Below are 20,861 nucleotides of genomic sequence, written 5' to 3'. Positions count from 1 at the left end.
AATATAACATATCATAGCGTCATATCATATGCATACATGTAGTTAAAATAGTCATTACAATTCAAGTCTAACCTTCTTATCATAGTAAAAATCTATATATCGTTCCCAACAAAAGTATTGTTTAGCGTAAAACATTTTGAAGATTAGTGAACAGGCTGTCGATTTCTTAAATGTTAAGGTGTTTCCTCACAAAAGCATTTTATTCAGTGTAGTGAAGATTTTCTCCATTGACATCCATTCATAAAAGTCGGCCTCTGCTCTCCTTTCCTGCGTACCAGCGTTAGCATTAGCCGTTACGTTTATTTTGGCTAAAGGTTGCAGGCTTGTCATCTAGTGGCTTTGCCTCTACTGTGTGTATTCATGTGTTTTGAAGGAGGTAAGGGCTTTGAGATGCCCTGAAAAGGGAGAGTGGGATCTTAAGGTAGGAACACACCAAACCGACGGCAAAGAACTAGCGCTGATGAAAGCCGACTGTGTCGGGGGGAAAAAGCTGCACTTGAACACACACAGAGAACTACAGTCGACTGTCTGCTAGCATGTACGTTCTGTGCCTGCGTGTAAATGAGAAAACTGTCTATTTCTGCATATATATTCGTCTATATTCGTCATTTAAAAAGGGAAACTGATGGTGCAGATACAAAAACATAAACAAAGCAGCACGTGCTAATCGTTTTGAATATCAATCCTGCTGATCACTTTCTTTATTCCACTCCGCTCATGTTAATATTAAAATATTCGCCCAGGAACACTCAGGTAAGATGACGTAACATCCGAACAGCCTTCTGTATGTCCCGTCTTGACTTCTTTGCTCGCTGATTTGCTTTTATTTGTTTGCACTGATTTGTTCGCTAAGCTGCTCAGCCAATCAGAGTACTCTCTCTCACCGACGGCCCGACGCGATGCTACATGTTGAATCGGCCCAAAAAAACCTGACGCCGTTCGACTAAACCCAACGGCTCTAAACAACCATGTCGTCCGACGCTCAAAAAACATCGGTGTGACCCTGGCTTTATGCTTTCAAAGCTAGCTTGCTATTGTTAGCCTCTCAGAAATTGCCTACCCTGCCTTTTAAGCGTATTCATTTCAGTTAGTTTCCCAGGCAACTTTTTTTTTCAATTTTAAGTTGTTCTTCTAATTCTTTTATTTTATTTCAGTTATTGAAAAGTTTTGGTTTTAGTGACCAATAAGAAGACTGGATTGATGGCTCTGTCTAACGGATGTTTGCGGTCTGTCTCTGGCCTCTGCAGTGAGTACGGCTTCGCTGAGAAGGTTGTGGAAGGAATGTCTGTGATCATCAACTCCATCACGATTAAAGTTCAGGCCCGAGCGTTTCACGCCTCCTTCGAGCTCTGGCAGCTCCAGGGCTGCAGCCTCAACCCCCAATGGCAGAAGAGCGACCTTGGGCAAACACGCATTACACATCCTAAGAGAGGAGAGGTACAGTACAGACGGTAGTGAAAGTGCTATGTAACAGTAAAGCACCCGAGGTTATGTAACACTTTTGTCGCATTTACCTTGAAGAAGTGCAAAAAATGTCCTCATTAGGTTTTTGTGGCATTAAAACGGACTACCCTGGTTAAAACACCTTTCAGTATGAATTGTCAGCTTCTTCATTTTGAAGAGCAAGTGAATCATATAAGGGAGAAAAATAGCATTGGTTACATAATCTAAAAGGGGAGAAAAGCAGCACAGATCAACAGCTGTCAGATCAAAGTGTTTCTACACTTCACTTCTCCTCCATTTGTTCCTCTTTCACTTGCTTTTCTCCACTCACTGAAGCACATGCTCATGAGAAGTCACCTCTTAATTACTTTTCCAGACCAGCATTAGGTAATGAAATACGGCCAATCATTTTGATATACGGACTGAGTATTCAGGTTGCCAGATCTTCTAAATGAGCTGTAATGCAGTTAGATGTGAGATGGATGTTACACTCAAAGATGACCTCTCCTGCTTTCTTAATATAGAGCTGTGCTTCTGCTCGCCCTTCAAGGGTTACGCCGCCCACTGAAGCACAGTCAGTGGTGTAGAAGGCCAAATGCTCTGACTGTAATGTGTGTGTTTTTTAGCCATCATGAAATCAAAACTGACACTATTTTCATGTTAGCACTTTATTTGACAGACCTGTTCTACATGCACATGCTATGTACTTATTATAGCAATTACAATAACTGGGTAATAACTAGGAACTAACCCTGAACCTAACCGTAACCCATGTAGTTACCTTATATTACCAGTACTTTCTTAGGTTAGCACACTGAAAGTACTCGTACTGTAAAATAGAGTATAACCATTTTCATAATACACTTGTCCGACAGTTTTCTCGACTACTGTTATATACACAATGTGTAAATATATAAGAATGTTCATAAATCAAAATGTATAACATCTAAATCGCATTGGCTGATATTATTAAACCGCAAAGTCTGCAATTTAATAAAAAAATATAAATGCACTGTGGGTTTAAGAGTTAAACGTGGCAGTTCATGATCAGCAGTTCATGATCTAATGCTTCACACAAACCCCATCTCTGCATGCGCACTTGGGTCGCTTATAGCGTGCATTTGGAAAGGGCATTCGCATCATCCAATTCACCAGATTTAAAATGAGATGTATAAACCTGCAGCCAAAGATGGAGGGCTCCCTGCAGGTTTCCTCCAAAATAAAAGCATGAGGGGTTTAATGGTTGAAAAAAATAAAAATAATAAATAAGATGTAAAATGTTATAATTAGAATTTTACATATATATATATATATAATATTTTTTGTTAAATGGCCAATTATTTTTATTTTACATTATAATAGTATTATTACAATAGTAATATATTTTTATTTGAATGATAATCACAATTAAAATCATAATAATTATAGTACATCGGTGAAATTGTGGCCTATTATAACAGTCATAACTCTGTTCACGAACACTCAAATTTAAAGTTTTTCCCAAATCGTTAATTCCTTTAAGGAAAAGTTCACCCAAAAATCATAATTTACTCACCCTCAAGTTGTTTTAAACATATATGAGTTTCTTCTACTGAACACAAAAGATATTTTGAAGAATGTGGGTAACCAGACAGTTGACGGTAGCCATTGAGTTTCATAGTAAGTAAAAAATATATATTTATATTTTATAAAAATATAAATTTTTAAATAACGATATTTAACGGTTTTATTTTTGGATGAACTATCCCTTAAAGGATGTTTGGTATCCAAAGTAAGTGGTTGGCACTTTTTTTATTTTTATTTTCTATGCAGATGCACTCACCTACAAAATCAACCCAATCATTCTAGAATGATTAATTTTTACAAAGTTATTTAGTTAAAATCTCTGTATTTTTTCATATCGCAATATATATATAGCAGAAAATCTAAATATCGCAGTGCCATTTTTCCCCCAAAAACTGTGCAGCCCTACTACACTTGTAGGTAATACAAACTTTCTTAAATCTTGCACATAGGTTAGGCAGTAATTTAATAACAGTTCACATGTAAGTGCAATAAAAGTTATGACAATATTATAAAACAAAGGCAAATTGTTGTATTTTGAAGAAAGTCCATTCGATTGCCATCTTGGCAATGCCCTTGGGTAGCTATTACCAGTCTTTAAACTGTCCTTCAATGTGGAAAGATTAAGATCTCCATGATTGCTCGCCAAGCTTGCATTAGTGACATGACTTGCCTGTGTTCGTGTTTTTCATGTAGTGTGATGTCTTATACTCTGGTGTCCTGCAGGTCCTGACGTTCAAGGAGATCAACTGGCAGAGTCTGCGCATCGAGGCGGATGCGATTGAGAGTGACGAACAGGATCTGGGCAGCACGCCACTGCGCCTCATTACCAACCAGGGACGTATACGCATCGCTCTCAAACGCAGGGTACACTTTTCATATTTATTTACAAATCTTCTTCACAGAAAAAACACTTTCATCACTTTGCCAAAGTCACATGAGACAATTTTAAACTAGTCCTAGGTTTTTGCCCGATTGTTAAGTTTTCCGTTATGCCGGGCAGATATTGACCATTTTTTTAAAAGACATTTTGTAGGGGTGTTTCATTCATTTGATGTCAATTTTGATATCTGACATTGTGTGACAGGGCATCATCTGTTTCAGCTGATTTTATAGTGGTGTGTTGCTTTTGGGATACTGGAACTAAGATTAGATCATCATAATTATCAGAATTTGCGCTGAATAATATTAGATAAAAATGTACGTTGTGATATTTTGTCTCTCTTCGATATTATACTGCTTTATGATTTTTTTTTTCTTTTGATAACCAAGTTTACTTTAATAGCTCTATTTGTAAAGAATTTATCATTCTAGAATGATTGGGGTGATTTTATAGTGGAAGAAAATTTAAAGAAAATATATATATATATATACAGGTCCTTCTCAAAAAATTAGAATATGATAAAGTTCATTATTTTCCATAATGTAATGATAAAAATTAAACTTTCATATATTTTAGATTCATTGCACACCAACTGAAATATTTCAGGTCTTTTATTGTTTTAATACTGATGATTTTGGCATACAGCTCGTGAAAACCCAAAATTCCTATCTCAAAAAATTAGCATATTTCATCCGACCAATAAAAGAAGTGTTTTTAATACAAAAAAAGTCAACCTTCAAATAATTATGTCCAGTTATGCACTCAATACTTGGTCGGGAATCCTTTTGCAGAAATGACTCCTTCAATGTGGCGTGGCATGGAGGCAATCAGCCTGTGGCACTGCTGAGGTGTTATGGAGGCCCAGGATGCTTCGATAGCGGCCTTAAGCTCATCCAGAGTGTTGGGTCTTGCGTCTCTCAACTTTCTCTTCACAATATCCCACAGATTCTCTATGGGTTTCAGGTCAGGAGAGTTGGCAGGCCAATTGAGCTCAGGTATACCATGGTCAGTAAACCATTTACCAGTGGTTTTGGCACTGTGAGCAGGTGCCAGGTCGTGCTGAAAAATGAAATCTTCATCTCCATAAAGCTTTTCAGCAGATGGAAGCATGAAGTGCTCCAAAATCTCCTGATAGCTAGCTGCATTGACCCTGCCCTTGATAAAACACAGTGGACCAACACCAGCAGCTGACATGGCACCCCAGACCATCACTGACTGTGGGTACTTGACACTGGACTTCAGGCATTTTGGCATTTCCTTCTCCCCAGTCTTCCTCCAGACTCTGGCACCTTGATTTCCGAATGACATGCAAAACTGAGCAACAGTCCAGTGCTGCTTCTCTGTAGCCCAGGTCAGGCGCTTCTGCCGCTGTTTCTGGTTCAAAAGTGGCTTGACCTGGGGAATGCGGCACCTGTAGCCCATTTCCTGCACACGCCTGTGCACGGTGGCTCTGGATGTTTCTACTCCTGACTCAGTCCACTGCTTCCGCAGGTCCCCCAAGGTCTGGAATCGGTCCTTCTCCACAATCTTCCTCAGGGTCCGGTCACCTCTTCTCGTTGTGCAGCGTTTTTTGCCACACTTTTTCCTTCCCACAGACTTCCCACTGAGGTGCCTTGATACAGCACTCTGGGAACAGCCTATTTGTTCAGAAATTTCTTTCTGTGTCTTACCCTCTTGCTTGAGGGTGTCAATGATGGCCTTCTGGACAGCAGTCAGGTCGGCAGTCTTACCCATGATTGCGGTTTTGAGTAATGAAAGAGGCTGGGAGTTTTTAAAAGCCTCAGGAATATTTTGCAGGTGTTTAGAGTTAATTAGTTGATTCAGATGATTAGGTTAATAGCTCGTTTAGAGACCCTTTTCATGATATGCTAATTTTTTGAGATAGGAATTTTGGGTTTTCATGAGCTGTATGCCAAAATCATCAGTATTAAAACAATAAAAGACCTGAAATATTTCAGTTGGTGTACAATGAATCTAAAATATATAAAAGTTAAATTTTTATCATTACATTATGGAAAATAATGAACTTTAGCACAATATGCTAATTTTTTGAGAAGGACCTGTATATATTTTTACTTTTGAAGAATCTCCACTTGAGTTATCATATGCCACATGTACAATATGCTTGATTTGATATCTTTGATCACCAAAATGAAATAGCATGCCTTAAAATAGCTGGAATGTAACTCTACACCCTTTCCTCATTTAGTATACGCATTTCTATGAATATGCAAATGAGCCCCGCCTCCACTCACTCACAGCAGCTCAGAGATCCACTCGTTGACGATCACACGTTGATCTGATTGGTTACAAGGTAGTTTGTGACGTCAGAAACACCAGCGATTTCAAACTGTGTTTTTGAGACGGTCTTTGGTTCACTGCAGTTTTAAAGAGAAAATATTCAGCAATGGTGTTGACTTATGAATTTGCACATGGTTTGTCTTAAAGCATATTAAAAACACCACATAGACATATAAACAATAATTACATGTTTGATTTTTACCACAGGGGGACTTTTCTTCATTTTCAAACGTTAAACCATTGAACTTTTATTTTTGTGGATCCTGACATGGAAGTGTGTAAATGAAAACAGTACTGTTCTTAACTGTAAAACGCAGCACATATACACTAAAACAATTCTGTTAAATTTACGGTAAAAAACTGGCAGCTGTGGAAATCTACCGTAAAAATACAGTAGCAACATTTTAGGTTTTACAGACTTAAATTTACTGTACCCTTTTTTAAATTCTGATATAATGTTAATTTACTGACCTTTTGAAATACTAATATCTGTTTTTTCAGTTCTGAGTCACATGATGAATCAAAGCTCATCACAAGCAGCTTTTTCATAAGAAAGTTAATAGAAATATTTAGAAGCTGCACAGTCTCATTCACACACATACTAAACACTATCATGGTGACGCACTTGAAATTAAAAAAATGCAATAAACATGAATTTAACAACATTAAATGTAACATAAAACCCTATTGTACATAACTGATTAGAAAAAACTATGAAGAAATAGTCATTTCGACAAAAATACATCATATGTGAAGTGACACGCAGGGAATTGTGAGAGTCAATTTACGTTTTTTCACTGTAAATGATACAATGACTTTTTTTTTCTCTTCCAAAAACTAGAAATTTAACAGTTTTTTTACTGTAAAATTACATTAAATGTACGGTTAGATTTATCAGTTATTAGTACGGAATAATTGTATATAGGAACTATACCGTATATAGTACGGAAACTTTCTGTTAACCAATTAACAGTTTTTCACTGTAGCATTTTTAGTCTTTTACGGTTAAAATCACAATCATTTTATATCATTGTATATTTATTGGATTAAATCACAGCCTTTGCGATGTGATAATCACACTAAGCTTATAACATGATTTTGGTTTTATGTCAGTATATCTTGCAGCCCTAATCACTGGGGAATGGCATGTATTTCTCCCTCCTCGTCTCAGGTGAAGGACTGTAATGTCTTGGCCTCTAAGCTGCTCTTCATACTGGATGATCTGCTGTGGGTGCTGACAGACTCCCAGCTCAAGGCCATCATCCACTACGCCAAGTCTCTGAGCGAGGCCATGGAGAAGTCCGCGCAGCAGAGGAAGAGCATGGCTGCTGAAACACTACAGGTGCCACACTGGACCCTTCAAATCCCCACTCAAAAATTTTATGAGGACAACTTAAGAGGCTTTCGCACCGGGTAGTTATAGGAACTAGCCACCATGGTGGTTCCCGAGACCTGCATTCGCACCGCCAGTAGGAACTCTGAATAGACGTAAGCAGCGCATGTTGTTGTTTATTTTGGCGGAGCTGAGAATGCCAGAGCCTGAGCAAACACACAGCGCTCGCATTCTCCGTTTTCATTAGTTTACAATCTGTCTAACAGTCCTGTCTAATACGTTATTAGATAGAACTGTTATTCATAGAAAGTAGACAGTAGTGAAAAGTTATTAGCGTATGCCGTGTGGTTGATGTCCAGTGACGCTATGCTAGCTGAGCAGAAATACATAACCATGTTTCCCTTGGTCCCCTGAAAGTTGCGCTGGATTTTTTCCTCAGCGTAAAGGTTAAGAGGCCCATCTATCACTGTTTTCCATGTTCATAGAGTTATTTCATGAAGTTAAAGGGTTAGTTCACCCAAAAACGAAAATTCTGTCAATATTTACTCACCCTCATGTTGTTCCAACCCCGTAAGACCTTCGTTCATCTTGGGAACACGAATTAAGATATTTTTGATTAAATCTGAGAGCTGGATCACTCCTCCATAGGCTTCTTAAGGGATTGAAACTTGCCGGCCCCGAAAAGTTATTAAAGACATCGCTAAAATAGTCCAAGTGACTACAGTGGCTCAATCTTAAGTTTATCAAGCGACGAGAATACTTTTTGTGCGCAAAAACAAACAAAAATAACGACTTTATTTCAACTATTCCTTTCCTTCTCTGTGGGCCTCGAGTGTTTCTTCAGTTTCTTTCGAACTGACTCGAGGCCCACAGAGAAAGAAATGAAGTCGTTATGTTTGTTTGTTTTTGCGCACAAAAAGTATTCTCGTCGCTTGATAAACTTAAGATTGAGCCACTGTAGTCACTTGGACTATTTTAATGATGTCTTTAATAACTTTTCAGGGAACAAGTTTCAATCCTTTAGAAGCCTATGGAGGAGTGATCCAGCTCTCAGATTTCATCAAAAATATCTTAATTCGTGTTCCGGAGATGAACGAAGGTCCTACGGGGTTGAACAACATGACTTTTTTTTTTTTTAAACAGCGGGTGCTGGTGTTTCGTGTGCGTTCGGCCAATCAGCGTCACTAACGTCACTGGTAGTTCCTATAGTGCTGCTTTAGACCGACTCTGAAGTAGGAGCTAAATTAGTTCCTCCAAAAGGAGTTACTAGAACTAAAAACATTCCCAGTTCCTGCGGTGCGAAGACGCCTAAATCTGGGAACTTCCGCCAATAGTTCGAGGAACTATGAAAAGGTTCCTCCGGTGCGAAAGCATCTTTAATGGTAAATAAGATACTCTTATCGGCACATCAGATTTTAAGATCAAAAAGAAAAGGAAACCCTTTGCCCTATACTGCACTGCCTCAGGTTTTGGGGCAAAGGTTGTAGTGAGGCTTTTTAACACAATTGTCATTACAAAACAGCTCAACAAAGTTAATGTTGTGTAAAGCCGTCAAATCCCAAATTTAGCCCTTCCTGTGTCAGCCACTCCCTGTGAATGACTCAGACAGTGCCGGAGTGTGTGTTTATGTCTCGCTGCATTTGTGCACCAGACTGCGCCTCCCTCTCCTGGGATCCACTCTCTGTGGACTGAACCTCCTCCACCCGAAGCGGTCGGGACTCCCGACTCAACGGCCCAGCGTTTCGACCTCCATGATGTTAGAGAATCATCCTACCACACTTTCATCTCCCGTCTCGACCTGCACATCTGTAACGACAGCTGCTCAGATTCTGGTAATGAATTCAGATCACTGTTACCATTAATTATATTTCTACCCAGTTACTTGAAAGGAATAGTTCATTGAAAATTAACTTTTGTAATTAATTCACAAGGACCCACTTTATATTGAGCTTTTAACTACTATATGGTAACATTTAAATTAATCATTTGATACAATAAACTTTTTGTGTACATACATTTTTAACATTGTCTATATATTTAAAAATACCTGCATGTAAACAAAATCTGTTATTAATTTCTTATTAATCTATAATTACACTGTTAACCCTTCCCTTTTAACTAGGGATGTCAATTTACATACATTTCCATAATAGATTGGTCTAAATAAACAATCAATTAATTGATTAATTGTTAACCCTAATTAACCAATTTTATCCCTTAAAACTAATCTTTTTCTCACCAAAAGTATGTATTTAAAAGTTTTTTCCTTGAAAAATTGCCTTAAAAATATCTTGAATGTAACTCTACACCCTTGCCTCATTTAGTATACATGGTTCTATGAATATGCAAATGTTCCCCGCCTCCACTCACTCACAGCAGCTCAGAGATCCACTTGTTGACGATCACACGTTGATCTGATTGGTTACAAGGTAGTTTGTGACGTTAGAAACACCAGCGATTTCAAACCATGTTTTTGAGACTGTCTTTGGTTCACTGCAGTTTTAAGGAGAAGATACTCAGCAATGGTGTTGACTTATGAATTATTACATGGTTTGTCTTAAAGCATATTAAAAACACCACATAGACATATAAACAACATTAAAAACTTGATTTACACCACAGGGAGACTTTAAATCTGAAGTGGGTGGGTACTAATAAATTATCACGTTACTCAACCACTTGCTTAACCAACACAACGTAGGTGTAGTTTTAAAGCTTGAAAGCTTTACAGGGAATATGACCATCAGTTAATAAGTGCTTTTAAATTTGCTGGCATGTTAGAAGTGCTCTATTTTCATAGCGTGAAAAAATAACGGCGTGGAAGAAAGTAGTTTGGCCATTCAAATAAATACCGTTTTGTTTTTAATGGAAAAAAAGAAAGTCATACAGGTTTGGAACCACATTGAGATTAAATAATGACAAAATTGAAAATTTTGAAGGGAACTAAACTTATCTTTTATATCATCATAACACTGAGATACCCATGTGATTTCTCCTCTACACACAGATGAAGCTCCGCCTCCAGGCACACAGGGTGCGATGCAGCTGACCCTCCGGAAGCTGGGCTGGGATTACTACCCGTTCCACAGACCAGGTGACAGACGGGGTTCATATCACACACCCTCGGTTAGGGGTGGGAATCTCTAGGCACCTCACGATTCGATTCGATTACGATTCAGAGGGCTGCGATTCGATGCTAAAGCGATTAGCGATTATCTGAATCTTTGTGTGTGTGTGTGTGTGTGTGTGTGTGTGTGTGTGTGTGTGTGTGTGTGTGTGTGTGTGTGTGTGTGTGTGTGTGTGTGTGTGTGTGTGTGTGTGTGTGTGAATATAGATACTTTGCTTTAAAAGTACAAAGTAATGACCCATAAAGAATTAACGTTCAATATATTTTATTAACATTGCAAAGAACCAACAGGAAAATAAATGTGTGCCTGAACTTGCAGCATACTTGTAGTAAATTAATAATATAACAACGACTGGTACAGCCAAGTGTTTTTCCTCCCCTGGGTGGAAACATGTCATATGGCTTCTCATATTTGTCATGTTTACGAAATATTTTAGTTTTATTCTACAAAGCTTACAACTAGTGTGGCTCTTGTCCAGCTCCTTTCCCCCTTCAACTTCATAGAAGCCAAAATATTTCCACACGTCAGCTTTTAACGAGGAGGGTGTTTGGATTTCGCGCTCAACCATCGCGTCTCTGCTATCTCTGCTGTCTCTGCTCACACCGTTCAGAGTTCCGTCTTTTGCGTTCCGTCAATATTACGTTATCATAAATATATAATTTTTGTTTTGAAAATCGATTTTTGTGAATCGATTCAGAATCGTCCACGTCCGCATCGCGATGCATCTAAGAATAGATTTTTCCCCCCACCCCTACCCTCGGTTGCGTTGCGGTTCTGAGGTTTCATCTTGTACTTTTCGGTCTCTGGCTTTGAGGCCACGCCATCTAAATTCACTTGACTATGTACAAGTCCTTTCAAAAGTCCATTCCGCTCACCAGTGCTGCATTTATTTGATCAAAAATACAGTAAGAACAGTCATATTCTAAAATATTTTTACACTTTAAAATGACTGTTTTCTGTTTCTAAATGTATTTTTTTATTTGAATGTATTTTAAAATGTAATTTATTCCTGTGATCAAAGCTGAATTTTCAGCATCATTACTCCAGTCTCTAGTGTCACATGACCCTTCAGAAATCATTCTAATATGATGATTTGATGCTCAAGAAACAATTTTTATTATCATCATTTATTATGATTTTATATTTTACTTCCCTCCTCCTCATTCATTTAAAGTTAGACATCAACCTTCTTAGTATTCCTCAATCAATTCATTAAAAACAATGTAACAAAGAGTTTTTTTTTTTTTTTTAAATAATGTGTTTTCCAATAAAATAAAATTTGTGAATAGTGACCCAAGGTGTGTAATAGTGCAAGTATATCTTTTTCTGCACAACAATAATTGAATCTCTGATGACTGAATAAGTGCAATTCAACTTCATTCCTACAAGGTGGCGATGTCTGATACACAATGATAACCTGATCTTTTACTCATTATTAAAAACAAAAGAATAGGAAGAATCATCAGCAAAACGAAATGAAATGGCTCAGTGATTTACTGCAGAGCAAGAACTGAACGCAATCATATATTAGTGTCACTGTCACTTGATGGTGGGTCTGATGAAGAAGCTGTCAGCGATCAAAATATGGATTATGAAGACTTTTATTCACAGTCGTCAGTAGTTAACCAATACCACCGTCATCTGCTCAAAAACTCAGACCTTTGATTCGCTTCACGTTTGGATGGAAACCAAGCTAGTGATGACAGTAAAAAGCATCCGCTTAAATTAAACCCTTTCAAGGTCTATCTTTAGTAATTGTTACTCTAATATCAGGAGAGTTATATACTATTGCAGCAGTTAGAGAGCCATCCATGTTAAATATACTAGATCCGTGTCGCTAAAGACCTGAATATTAATGATTGGCAAAACCTTCATGCATTTGAAGTTTAACATTTATATTTTTTGAAGTTCAAAAGAACAACATCCATTTGAAATATAATTTTTTGTTAACATTATAAATGTCTTTACTGTCACTTTTGATCAATTTAATGCATCCTTGGTAAATACAAGTGTTCGTTTCTATTAAAAAAACAACAACGTTTGAACGGTAATGTTGCTAGGAGCTTTTTGTTCAGGTTGTCACTGTTTGTGAAGTCTTGTTTTTTCCCCGTATTGTAACGACGCAGCGATGATGTATTGTGTGAATGGCTGACTGCAGGGTGACTGGCAGATGTGTAGTTGAGTGAAGCCAGCTGTTCAGTGACATGTGCTGTGTGCGGGACAGGTGAAGGCTGCCGGCACTGGGAGCGTCACTGCGGGGCGATGGAGTCTCGTGCTCAGTGGGCCGCCAAACTACTGCAGGAGTTTCAGAGGAGCGTGGAGGATATGGGCATCCCTGGGCCTCACACAGAACCAAATGTGTCTGCTAAAGACTCTCCGGCCAAAAAAGTCAAGGGTAAACTTTCTCATAACTCATTCCTCTTCTGCTGATGTCACCTCAGAGTTTTCTCTCTCAAGAGGTACAGTTCTTATAATTTTGTAGTCTAAACACTCAAAAATATTTGAAGTGATGCTCCGGTTCCTCAAAAAATGTATGTAATTGTGTCTGGTTTTGTTTTCATTTTGAGAAGTTCTCTTGTTAATTTCATGAATTGAATTTGAATTGTTTTTTAGCAGACGGGGAATCACTGTCTAATTTCAGTCCTGAACGGACTCAGGCCTCGCGCCGGGCATCAGCGGCCGCCCTGTCCTCAGCAACCGCACTGAAGAAACTTCGCTCCAGCTGTATGGTGATCCGCGTGGACGATCTGGACATCCATCAGGTCTGAGACATCTCTGCACAAACATAACACACGCTTGATAGTGACAGCCTTTATATGCTCATATACAATGCAGATCAAAAGTCAATTTTCTCATAAAACTTCTCCATTTTAATAAATCCATTTTCTCATTGCAACATCACCTCTTTTCTAACATTGTCTGAAATGGTTTGATAAAGAATTCGGTCTCTCTAAACCCCTCCTTTCCGAAAACCTACTCTGTTCTGATTGGTCAGATGGCTCAGTCTGTTGTGATTGGTCTACATTGGCATTATGCAAATGTATTACAACCCTACATAGGTTTTAGCAGGAAGCACTAATTACTGATGACTCGTTTCAGCAGTTCCGAATCGATTCTTTCTTTTAGGAAACAATAACATTATTTGTCACAGACATAATAGGGGCACTTTAAAGTTATATTTACAAATATACATTTTAATTTCCAGGTTTGAATTAGATTTTAATCTCAGATGTGGATATTGTGTGATTTGAACAATACTGTAGATGTCTAAGCGTATTACAGCAAACCGTTTATCATAAAAGCCTGTAATTGTGGGTACTTTTTTTCTATTATGCATGGACTTTCACTGAGACGGCTAAAAGAGGAAGTATGCATTTTGTTATTGCTTTTCCTTACCACAAGCTTGTTTACTCATACTTTTTATGTGACACACAAGTCAGTTTGATCTAAATAGTCTAGTCTTGCAAAAAGAAACCTGCTTATGTCATCCCGTTTTCATTAGGAAGAGAAAGCAGAAAGCAAGGAGAAAGCAGCCTGTGATATGTTGCTAATGTTATGCTTTGGTTAACTACGCTCATATCAAATTGAGCACAGAACTGGGAAGCTCAAGTACAAAAAGTGTATTTGATCATTTTCATTGCAATTACATGGTATTTGTTAAATGAGAGTAAAGAACAATAGCCTCGACAAGACAATGTGAGACTTTATTTTTTAAAGCATGCTTTCTTATGCTCACAGTTGTCTCGGTAGCTCAAAATAGACAGAATTGTTTACTGTTAAAGTAACTTACTAAGTATAGAAGTTATTCAACAGCTTGCTTTTGGACCTGAAAATTGCCATTGCTAAATTTTCTGGCACAAACAAACATGAGTTACACCATTGGTCAAAGGTTTGACGTATTTAAGAATCTTTTTTATTTTTTATTTTTTTTTAGTTTGAAAAATTAATACTTTAATTCAGCAAGGACACATTCAAGTGATCAAAAGTGACAGTGAAGACTTAAAAACAAATCCATTCAAATAAATGCTGTTATTTTGACATTTCCATTAATCAAAAAGAATCCTGGAAAAAAAATATCACAATTTCCATGAAGCAGCTCAACAGTTTTCAACATTGATAGTAATAAGAATTATTTCTTGAGCAGCAAATCAGCATATTAGAATGATTTCTGAAGGATCATGTGACACTGAAAACTAGAGTAATGATGCTGAAAATTTCAATTTTAATTTGTAATAATATTTCACATTTTGGTCAATTAAATGCCGCCTTGGTGAGCACAACAGCCAATGAAATTGCTCAAGGAAAGATTATGAGGGAAAGACAGGAAGCTGCTGTCCAAAGAATGTGTATGTTTGTTATTAAAACCCATCTGTTTCTTTAGGTGTCCACCAGGGGGCGTCACAGCAAGAGAACGCAGTCTCTCCTCTCCTGCAACCGCAAATCCCTTCATCTACCAGAAAACACTCCTGCAATTCACCTTCAGTTTACTGAATACTACTTCCCTGATAAGCCTGGACTCCATGGTGTCTTAGGTAGGATTTTTCACATTCATTGATCATTATTGTTAATGCATGTCATTTATATTTACACACTCACATCCTTGTGGGACACCCAGTATGAAGTTTGATCTGTCCTGCCTGGAAAGAGTTATAATTTTATTTTCCACCCATTGTCCCATTCCTTCTTTAGTGCCCTGCTCTAATCTGTATGGCCAGCTGAATGGTCTGCAGCTGTGTCTGGATGCTTCAAGCATCTTGTGGATGACTCTGTTTTCACGGGGTCTACACAGGACCCTAGATCAGGTCAAAGCCTTTTACCACCTCCAGGACAGCAGCAAGACAGACGAACACATCGATATCCGCCTGGATGCAACACAGCTGAAGGTAAACCACCAGATCTAACAGGCTTTAAAAGGAATGTCATGTATGGATGTCATGTAAAGAAGCTTTTGGTGCTAGACATTTCATCATCTGGTGTCCCTTACACCTGAATGGTTTGTAGTTGTGATCCTCCTCTCCAATTATAAAGACCTTATGCATATTTCGAAATTTGTGTTTTGTTTAGACTTTCGTTTTTTGCGTTAGCTCTGTGTTTTTCTTATTTTAGAGGTAACAAAATTTATCACGGGCATTGTATTGTTTGAAGCGGATGGCATGACAAAAATGTCAGTAGACCTGAAAGATTTTAAAATGAGCAGGTCATTCATAAATCCATAAGATCTTACCTTCATGCTGTGGAAATAAAAACTGCTAGACTGAACACTACAAGCGCAGCGCAGAAAAGGGGCGGGGTTACATAAGGTCTATAGAGCTTAAACGCCTGATTGGCTCCTGCATTCAAGAGATCAACAAACATGTTTGTGATTGGCTATATTGCTCAACGCTGCAAAAACACGTTGTAAATAAAAACATTTGACGTTCTCCAGAGCGCAAACACAAATTTCTTCTTCTGAATCAGTTTTTGGTTCGAACATAATATGAACATTAAACTGAATTTATGTCTGAATTAAACCAATATTTCCACTTGCCATTGTGCAGCGTTTACTACAGTGGATCAGGTAGTCCGAACTGGTGTGAGTGAGTGGAGGTGGGGACCAATTAGCATTGTTCTACGCATACTTATTGAAGCAAGGGTGTAGAGTTACATTCAAGCTATTTTAAGGCATGAAGGAATAATTTTCTCAGGAAAAAAACATTTAAATATGCAGTGATTATCAGAGTTTTAGGGGTGAAATTGTAGACTGTAGGGGGACTTTAAATCCCAATCTAAGAGTGTGTTGCACCAATAAGGTATTAAGATTAAATCTAGATTAAATGCCCTTTCACACTGAGCATGACACAATAAAGCGAATCGCCGACGAACGGCACTTTCACAATGAAGGCGAAACGATAGATTGCTAATAGATTGCCTTCTGCTAATTCACGCCTGCACGATAGGTGCTTCTGACCGAGAATACATTTTTCCTCATGTATGGGATTTGTATGTTGTGCGGTGAGACATAACTTATAACCATTTTAAGGAAATCTGTTTAAATGTTTTTTTAAAGGGGAAGCACACCTCCGTGGCCTGGAGTCTTAACGATCTTTCTACATATCCGTTTATAAAGTACAGTTTATACAGTTGACAAGTTTATTTCCTTATCGGCAAGAGCTACTAATGTGTGTGTGAGAGAGAGAGATAGAGAGATAGAGATAGAGAGATAGAGATAGAGATAGAGATAGAGATAGAGATAGAGATAGAGAGATAGAGATAGAGATAGAGATAGAGATAGAGATAGAGATAGAGATAGAGATAGAGATAGAGAGATAGGGATAGAGATAGAGATAGAGAGATAGAGATAGATAGAGATAGATAGAGATAGATAGAGATATAGATAGAGATATAGATAGAGATATAGATAGAGATATAGATAGAGACATAGATAGAGATAGAGAGAGAGAGAGATTCTGGTGGTCAAAAAAAAGGAAATGGAATATTTACATTGTTGCTGTTTAATTACAATGACGGAGAAAATTAATCACAGATGAAGAATTTAATCACAGGTTAGAATTGTAATCCTTGATTTGTTAATCTGTGTATTAAATTAAGTGGTGCAACACAAGTCGATTTAAATAAAACCCAGATCAGCAAATCCTTGATTAGCATTAAACTTTACTTAATTCAATACTTTTCGGTGCAACCCACCCTTACTCTCTTTGTGCTTTTAATAACATTTTGCAAGCGTTTTGGCTGAAACTTGTTTCGTTTTCTTCAGCTGGTCATTCCTCTGGAATCCTCCATTATGGATCACCCAGACCGCCCTCAGTCATTGAGCATCAGTCTTCCTCAAATCGTCCTCAGCAACACGCGTCACTCTCCTCACGGTTCCCGTTCGGACCTCAACAGCACCTACAGCAGCTTCTCCTCCTGTCCTTTCTTCCATCCCACAGCTTGCCAACCGTTCCCTCGCGATCAGAGCCTCCTACATCCCCTGCCATCAGCATTCCTTCAACGCTTTCTGGAAAACGAGTCCCTGTCGTTAGAGCACAAACGTCCCTCTCGCTTGCAGGATGTCTGGTCTGTCAGTCTGTCCCGAGTGACTCTAGGCTTTGAGGGGGCTCGTCGAGGGCTCAAAGGGAAAGCCCTTCCCTTTGTGGAGCCCTTTGCCATGTCTTTATGGTTGTGCCACCCTTCTGCCTTCAAAAAAGATTCTCAGTGTTCAGGTATAGATGGCGATTCAAAATCCCCCACCGATTCTAGCACACATCCCCTTCTTGACTCACCACAGCATGTAAATGACGTCATATCTGATAAATTTGACCTTCCTTTGGCCTCCATCCATATCTTGGCCCAATCGATCACTCCTGTCAAAATGTGGCTCAACCACTACCAATTAGTAGCCCTTTTGCGGATGAAGGACTACCTTGCCAGACTTGCTGGAGATTTGACCAAGGACTTGGTCACACAGGGTTTGGGACAATCCACACATAAACCTTCAGATCCTCCTTCGGTTTGTGTCTCGGTCCTAATGGAGGCGATAGAGTTTGCTCTACTTCTTCCTCCTGCAACGTGTGAGCCAGGAGAAGCCCATTCCCCAGTGGAAACGGACACTCCCAGCTTGACGGACTCTGATCTCTCGCCATCGCACCATGCTGGTGAGCCTGGCCTGCTGGAGGACAGTGGGACACGAGGGAACGAGGATCAAGAAGATGATGCCGAGCAGGAGGGTTCGGTAGAGGAGGCTTATGAAGCCATTGAAGAGGGAATAGATGGACAAACAGGGCAGGATGGTGACGCTCAGGCCGTTGTTCCTGCCATGTCTCCTCTGCTTTCTCCAGTGAATCCTGCATTACTGTCCCGGCATAGCTCCACTTTCAGCTTGGAGGGGGAGCTATCCAGTGCCCTGAATGCCACCAGAGGGGTCACCAAAGATCTCACCAAAGGGGCGCTGTCCATCACGAAAGATGCCTTCAGCCTCCTGAGCCGAGGATCTGGCATGACTAAACTCTTCACTCAAAACAAGTAAGACATTTGAGCCATTTGCATTGTTGTGGTCTTGATTTTAGGATTGCAGATACAGACAAATTATACTGATACTGATAATCAGCTGATACTGATAATTTCCCTGTACACAATTCACACTTTATCTTATTCAACTGCTTATGAACTCTTTCCATGTCTAATTAAAATAGTTGTAAAGGCCATAAAGATAAAAGATTATCTGATCTGAGCTCTTTAATGTGTGGTTAAGCTTGAAACAATGTATCTTTTGTTTTCTGGCCATCTTTTAGATGAGCTCACATGCAGTGCACACAGAACATAATTGAAAATTGCTGTTTGTGGCTATTGTAGTGAATGCTTATATCTTAAGGGAGACACATTGGTCTGTATTTGAAACTGTTTGGGCATTGTTACAGTAAATGTTCTCATTGTTAGTAAGTTATCACTCTAAAGGGTAAGTTTACCCAAAAATAAAGGTCTATTATCTTTACTCACTCTCATATTGGTACTAATCCATAAGACTTTCGGTCATCTTTGAAAAGTCTACTCATTTTTAATAAAAATAAAGAGATTCCTTTCCTCCGTTGAAAGTCCATTTCACCAAAACTTTGATGCTTCAAAAAGTTCATAAAGACATTGTGAAAGTAATCTAAATGAATCAACCAGTTTAATTAAAGTTTTCTGAAGAAACACTTTATATGATTAACAGGTTTAATTTAGGCTTTTATCTACACATAAACATTGATCAACACACACAATTCGAACACATCAAATATAAATATAGACATTGGAAGCTCAAACGTGCTTGACCGACGCGAAAGAACCAGTGAGGTTTGTTCCGTTCATCACGGAAGTACAATTGAGTTTCTCTTTACCATATTTGATGTGCTCTATGTATGTGCGATGTTCAATCTTAAATCTTCAATCAAACAAAAGCCTAAATTAAATTATTTGCGTATTAAACCACTCTACTTTTACAAAGTTTTGGTTGTGTGGGCTTCCAGTGGAGGGAAGAAATCTCACAGGTTCCTTTTAAAATGTATTTGTTTGTCGAAGCCAAAAGCCTCAGGAGCAGCGCTCCAACGTGTAACGTGTTTGCACTTCAGACGACCCGAGTTCGAGTCCCGGCGCGTGGAACTTTCCCGATCCCGCCCCCCTCTCTCTCCCTCCCACTCCACTTCCTCACATTTCTCTTTACCGTTCCTCAATAAAGACAAAAACGCCGAAAACAAATCTAACAAAAAATATTTGTTTGTGTTTCGAAGATAAACAAGAGTCTTATTGGTTTGGAACGACATGAGGGTGAGTAAATCATGACAGAATTGTTCTACTTTCCAATGAACTAACGGTTTAACGCGTTAAATCCATTTTGGCCAGTGCTGTTAATGGCATGTTACTCAACTTATGGTACATGTGTTGATATGGCTCCTCTAGGGAGCAAAGCTCACGGCCAGAGGATTCCAGTCCCTCCATCATGGGGAACCTGCGGCTTCACTCCATGAAACAGTCGCCTTCCCAGAATTCCTGTGACAGTGTCATTTTAGAGGGTAGTCTGGCGGACGATGGCTTATCCATTGACAGTGACATCAGTGATAACTTTGTCATCCTAATGGACTCTGGTACTGAAGCACTTTTATTTTAAAAACTATAACAATAATGTTATAGTTAGTGTCTTTAATTGATGTATAATTGTGTTGTTGTGATTCAGAGTCTGGTGTGGAGTCTTTGCGTCCTAATGGTACAGGTGTCCTCTCGGGAAGCTGTGTTAGTCCCGCTCCAGGAACAGAAGGTGGGTCATCCGGAGACCTCAGCAGCTCTCTGTCCCAGAGCATTGAAGACATTGCCCAAGATATGGTGAGTTGTATCTAGTGTAATGACATATAGATGTTTAAACACCTGCCAATTTCCAAACCTTTCCACTGCATGGAAGATCTGCAGAAAATTCAGTGCTCTTTATTGCAGTGCTCTTTATTGCAGCGCTCAGTGCAGTCTGAAAAACAGAAAGATACAATGTTTTATTTATACTTTTATAAATCATTTAATATTTACCTCAGAGTCAGACAGCTGCTTTCTAACAATCAGCATCCTTAGAAACGCATTGAACAACTCAGAACGTCAGTGGAGAAAGACATTTAGTTCATCATAACATCATCTACTCGATTTTTCATATCAACAGAAAAATATACCAGGATAACCTGGATTCTCTTGAGACTCCCCTGATTCAGAGGAT

At 38.8% G+C, this 20,861-nt stretch overlaps 1 protein-coding gene across 2 annotated transcripts in view; it reads left to right on the top strand.

Annotated features, from left to right (window-relative positions):
• The window catches only part of bltp3a (bridge-like lipid transfer protein family member 3A), a 43,686-nt gene that overhangs the window by 11,316 nt on the left and 11,509 nt on the right, over window positions 1–20,861 (top strand). Inside the window, exons 5-16 of one of the 2 annotated variants that reach the window (XM_077204653.1) lie at window positions 1,248–1,437; window positions 3,733–3,873; window positions 7,362–7,532; window positions 9,175–9,355; window positions 10,531–10,617; window positions 12,876–13,046; window positions 13,265–13,413; window positions 15,033–15,183; window positions 15,341–15,534; window positions 17,406–18,652; window positions 20,066–20,250; window positions 20,340–20,485. In XM_077204653.1, the coding sequence (XP_077060768.1) occupies window positions 1,248–1,437; window positions 3,733–3,873; window positions 7,362–7,532; window positions 9,175–9,355; window positions 10,531–10,617; window positions 12,876–13,046; window positions 13,265–13,413; window positions 15,033–15,183; window positions 15,341–15,534; window positions 17,406–18,652; window positions 20,066–20,250; window positions 20,340–20,485 (3,013 nt within the window). The remainder of the gene's footprint in view (window positions 1–1,247; window positions 1,438–3,732; window positions 3,874–7,361; window positions 7,533–9,174; window positions 9,356–10,530; window positions 10,618–12,875; window positions 13,047–13,264; window positions 13,414–15,032; window positions 15,184–15,340; window positions 15,535–17,405; window positions 18,653–20,065; window positions 20,251–20,339; window positions 20,486–20,861) is intronic. The other variant, XM_077204654.1, reaches the window with a different exon arrangement.

Source organism: Siphateles boraxobius, unplaced genomic scaffold, assembly GCF_051911475.1.
Source record: "Siphateles boraxobius isolate OS27281-9 unplaced genomic scaffold, OSU_SipBor_1 50, whole genome shotgun sequence".
In the NCBI taxonomy this organism is placed as follows: domain Eukaryota; kingdom Metazoa; phylum Chordata; class Actinopteri; order Cypriniformes; family Leuciscidae; genus Siphateles; species Siphateles boraxobius.
Note: the sequence above shows the minus strand (reverse complement) of the source record. Positions and strands in the feature narration are given on the sequence as shown.